Source organism: Sinocyclocheilus rhinocerous, unplaced genomic scaffold (assembly GCF_001515625.1).
Source record: "Sinocyclocheilus rhinocerous isolate Xijiao unplaced genomic scaffold, SAMN03320098_v1.1 scaffold554, whole genome shotgun sequence".
In the NCBI taxonomy this organism is placed as follows: Eukaryota; Metazoa; Chordata; class Actinopteri; order Cypriniformes; family Cyprinidae; genus Sinocyclocheilus; species Sinocyclocheilus rhinocerous.
Window position 1 is genome coordinate 406,344 of NW_015627893.1, and position 5,531 is coordinate 411,874.

At 35.8% G+C, this 5,531-nt stretch overlaps 1 protein-coding gene across 1 annotated transcript in view; it reads right to left on the reverse strand.

The window, feature by feature from the left end:
- LOC107736949 (IQ motif and SEC7 domain-containing protein 1-like) overlaps positions 1-5,531 on the reverse strand; it is a 92,193-nt gene that overhangs the window by 82,574 nt on the left and 4,088 nt on the right. Inside the window, exons 2-3 of the mRNA XM_016548332.1 lie at positions 1,371-1,400; positions 1,001-1,108 (exon numbers count right to left, since the gene is read on the reverse strand). Of these exons, the coding sequence (XP_016403818.1) occupies positions 1,001-1,108; positions 1,371-1,400 (138 nt within the window). The remainder of the gene's footprint in view (positions 1-1,000; positions 1,109-1,370; positions 1,401-5,531) is intronic.

A 5,531-nucleotide genomic window follows, 5' to 3' on the forward strand; every position in this document is an offset into this window, starting at 1 on the left:
AGTGAAAACATTGATCAACCTTAGTGAAATACATTCATACGCATTACTGAAAAACCTCTTACAAACACTAGTGAAAACATTGATCGACCTTAGTGAAATTCATTCATATGCATAACTGAAAAACCTCTTACATACACGAGTGAAACGAAAAGATCAACCGTAGTGAAATTCATTCATATGCATAACTGAAATAAGTAAAGATTTCAGTAGATGATGAGAGCTAATTTCACTTGAAACGGAAGCTGTGTCAACACTTCCGTTTAATTTGCCGCGTCTCACAAACTCTTCAATGGCGGTTAGTCATAAGTTGTCTGAAGCTATTAGTAATATAAGCAACATTTTACCGTTGTCAAGTACAATTCCGAAAGTGGAATAAAACAACGCGATGTTACAGAGCTCACGCCGTGGTGACCTGTCATCGGCGCGGGACTAAAAGCAACCAAAAAGCCATTTTAAAGTGGTTAAGCAAATAATAATAATAATAATAATCGGCAGGGATCCCAGATCAATACAATTAGTGTGCCTCCTCTATTTTAAAACCCACGAGCCGCCACTGACCAGAGTGACTGTGATTTTTACACATACAGCATGAAATGAATCTAGCTGATCACTAGTTTAACATCACTCATTCAAACTTTAAATGTGTTCCGTTCATTAATACTGTATGCCTGCTATTATTAATATAAATATAATTCTTTGGGTGTGTTTCATTTAGTAATGTGCCTTATGACCTGAAGATGTCAGTTCTGTATGTTGTACGACCTACAATATACTATCAGGTGTAAAAATATATGATTGTAAATATTGTCACTTACTGTCATTGACAAGTGACTAATGATGAGTCAAATTCATCAAATTGAACAAAGGAAATAATTACAAAGTAGCCAAACAGTGCATTCCACTTGCTATGACTTACTGTCATTGAAAAAATTATACAATTCTAGTATAGAATACAAACACCCTACAATATGATCTAAACAAAGACGAGAGTTTACTGTACCCGAAGGATGCAGACTTCCTCTGTCGGCACGGCACAGTTCTCCTGCACACGGCTGATCTGAGGCTGCTGGGACTGTCTGTCGTTTCCACAGGAAGAGAGGCATGTCTTCTGCAGACAGAAACACAACACAGACTCCAGACACTTCACAAGAGTCTGCAGCAGAACGTCCGAGCTGATGCTGCTCCAGTTACACACGAGTGGATGCGGAGCGGGACAGCTGCTGTCACCGAATGTGATGCACCCAAATGAACAGGGGTTAGCAACCACTCAGAGCACCCAAGACTTACAGAGTAATGTGGTTTATAATCGACACGTTTAAAATCTTTTACAATTCAGACAATATTCACCAGTACAACAGAAGTAAACATACCTGACGATTCTTGTACTGCCATATTCTGACCTGAAATACACAAAAATCTTTTTTTAGGAAAACATATCTAAACAGAGTAGAACAAATCAAAATCACATTTAGAGTTACACTGGAATGGAAAGCATTCAGTAAACCTTGCCTATTGTAAATACATATGCTTTTTAACAAGTGCCACTACAGAATTATGACAAATTTCAGCATATATTTCAGGAATTACAGTTTTTTTCAACTGCTTACATTTTCAAAACTTTGCCTCTTTTTTTTAAGCTCCAAGAATTGCACACACAATATGCAAAATGCCTCACATAGAAATTGTGTGACAAGTAAAGATGTTGTGTGTAAACAGTTGAAAAAACTGTAATAAAGTGCTTTCCTGCTGCAACCGTGACATCAAAACCCAGAAGACTAATGTGCTGCTGATTCCCCTTGAGTTTTTATAGTGTGTTTTTTATTTTTTATTCATGAGTAAAATAAGATCTGCAGTAAACATAACTTGACGATACTTGGACATTATGATCTACAACATAATTCAAACACACAAATTTTAAGGCAGTTATTTCTTTTTTTTAAATAATGTTTTTAATGAATGTAAGTAACTACATAAGGTTTGTGTTGTGTGCGCAGTTTACGTTGTACAACAGTACAGCGTATCGTCAACACTTTTGTCAAGTTATGTTTACCAAAGAGCTTATTTTGACTTACAAAACCCCATTAAAAAACCCACAGGAGAATCTCAAGGGAAACCAGTGATGAATTAGTCTTCCGGGTTTTGACGTCACGGCTGCAGCACTCTGTACTGTCTGCATCTGTGGCCATTACCCAGCTCATATATTAGTATATTATATATATATATATATGTGTTCTAATGTCAAATATCAGCTCCAGTGAGGGTAACACTATGAATTGTATAGATATATTGGCTTTAATCTCTTTAAGGTCTGACTGAATGCAAACGTCATGCTGGAGCTGGATGATAAATGCCTGCGGATCTAACGGATCTCAGGACTGTAACATTAGAACAGAAGCCATTAGAGGTGCGTCTCCTCTCAGCTGCCCACTGCACTGTTTGAATAAACGTCAGACCACTCCATAAGAAAAAAAGCAATAAACACATTGACTACTGCTCTGACTTACTGCTGGCTTCCTGTGTTATACATAACCCCCTAAATGTCCGTTTGTTCCTCACATAAAGCCATGGCTTCAGAAGAGTGCATAGTGTATGGGTCATATACTTTTGTGAAAAAGAAGTGCATTCAACTGTACTGAATGTGCACTTGTAATGTGCTTCAAATCGTATCTTCTTAAAGTATATTTTTAAGGGAAGCCCATTTGAGAAAATGTCTCAGAATTACTGCCACAGATTTTTGATGGAAAACACTGATGGACTTTCTACATGTTTCACCTGCTGTAAATAGGGTGCTTATTGATTTATATATGCAGAAAAGTTTCAATAGCATTTTCATTTCATCTTATACGTATAAAGCCTGAAAAAGTAGCGTTAAATGAACACAAAATGTGCATATACAGACATAGGCACATATTGCTATTTTCTATTAAGGATTTACAGTATATTAAGGTTTTATTATTAAAGGTGACTACTGTAATTCCATGTACTAAAGAAAAGTACTAGTACCAGTACTAAAATACATTTACATCACTAGGTTGAAACGTTTTTGCAAAATTATATTACTAAAACTAACTCTCTTCTATTCAGGTCCTCTGTACACTTCAAATCCTCTTATTATCAGCTCAACCATGGGTTCTTGGTTAATTAGCCTACAAACTTTACATTTGCAAAAATGATGGTTTTCAGTTTAATGATTCAGTGAGTGTTTTGACTCATGAACTATTTGGGCCAGAATAGTTTTGTGAACTGGTTTAACTGATTTATTAAAAAGATCTAACCGAAAATAATGACACAATTTTTTCAACTGAGTTATGCTCGACAATACATCAATACAGTATGTAAACGAGGAGAACAGTACAGGTCCGATTACAGAGCCTTGTGGGACACCAGTGCTCAGACTCATGGTAGAGTCAACAGACTCATATGCTGGTGTCTATTCTGAAGATATTCTGTCAGAAAATCAAAGATCCAGTTACAGAGAGAAATGTCCTTTGAGGGCACTATGTTACTGAATCCCATACTGTGATGAAATATCAGTCTCATATTTGTTCCTCTCTTATTCAAGGAGTCATGACGCAATGAGAAGATGCCACATGCTTTGCCCAACTCAAACAACAGATGCAACTAGACAGCAGTCATTCAGCTAAGTGATTCTGCCTTTTTTGTTGACATCAAAATAGTAGTTTTATTAATGTATGAAATAACTACAGACCGGGCAAGATAAAGAAAATCAACCAGAAAAACCGGTAGACTAATGTGTGATGTTGTGATTTGGAGTATGAAAATCTACTTACACTCTAAAAAAAATCTGTAAAAAATAGGGCACAATATACTGTATAATTTCAAGGAATTTCTCTGTATTTATTTTTTACAGGTGTTTTACCAGTATGTTGAATTTTCCACTTCATTGCATTGTGTTTTAGAGTTAACAGAAATGTCTGTAAAATTAATGGATATGTCATGTGTAATGAGCTGCCAGTACTTTTTCTGTTATTTTACAGATTTTTTTTTTACAGTGAATCTCACCTGACATGTTTTCGAAGTTGCAGCAGAGGTGTGAAATACAGGGGTAGCAGAGGGTTTCCTAGATCTCATGAACATCTAAACTGTGGGAGTCCCTCATAACAAACTTTAGAAATTTTATCACTTGGAGCTTATTTTTTCTCGAACTTGATAGCTGATTTCAGCAGATTAAACCAACATCTGCAACACTGCTGCCTTGGAGCCTGCTTATGAGACCTCTTCAGTCAGAGATTCATCACACTCACCAATTCAGAATGCCAGTTTCAAGACAGAAAATAGTTTAGTAAGCTTAGCTTGACAGTATCTAAACCTTAAACCAGCCTATGCTGGTTGGTCAGATCTGTAGGTCTTTTTATATGGTTTTGGGCACATTATGGTCAGGCTGGGAGACTATAGCTGAAAGCATTAACTGCCGCAGCTATGAAGGTAGAATGATGTCAAAAAGATTTGCATACGCAGGGTAAGAGTTGTGGAAGTGTACATAAGACTGTAAGCGTAAATTAAATTTGCATGCGCAAGAGAAGCTTTGTAAAGGTGTAAATCGCGTTTCAAGCGTAAGAAAAAATTGTGTCTTTCTTTTCTCTGCACTTACAATTTTGGCACGATTCTCTCACTAACTGAGTTATGCAAGCGTGAGGGGGAGGGCGGGTCCACCTTCTTCTGGTAGCCAATCAAACGAGCCTCTCGCTGACTCTCCATTTACTCTTATCTCGTTGGTTCAATAAACGCATCATACGCCAAGACATTAATCTTCATTTAGTTCAGGATCGTTCTTGCTGCCGGAATGGTACTTTTAACATACACATACAGTAAACATTTTTTTTTTTAAATAACAAAATTAAAACATGATATTTTATAAGTTGTGTACCATTAGGCTATGTGTTCATACTGAATTTCGAGCTGTGTAGTTTCCTTCTCTTCCTCAACAGGCTATGATATATTAGTTTATTGTGTAATATTATATTGTAATTTTGATGATACTTAAAGAAGTTCTAGTATCTGCACTAGCCTAATACATGCATAATTTCACCTGTCTACTGATCCATTTTTTAAACACAAATTTGGTTCAATAATAATTGAACCAACAGAACCAACAGTAATAACGTTTCATTTAACATGTTGTAATTTAAGGGGATTTGACAAAATATTACTAAATTATTTATTAAAATATTTATCTCTAACTTAGTCAGCATTTATCATCTGTAATACTATCGTGTAACCACGAGATGGCTGTATTTGTATTGTATCTGGATATATATTTAGACATTATTAAAGACATATTTATCAAAGTTTTTGCATTAGTCAAATCTGGACACAAAGAAAGCATTTTGTTACTCATTCTTGCTTCATATAAAAGCTTGATCAGTCACATATTGATCAGTAATCAGTGTTAAATACCATAAACAGAAACATGGTCTGAAAAATTGACAAATTCATATTTAAGTAGCTTTATTGTCATAGTAAAAAGGTTTTACAGCAAGAAAACAGTAATGGCGGACCGCTGCTTCTCA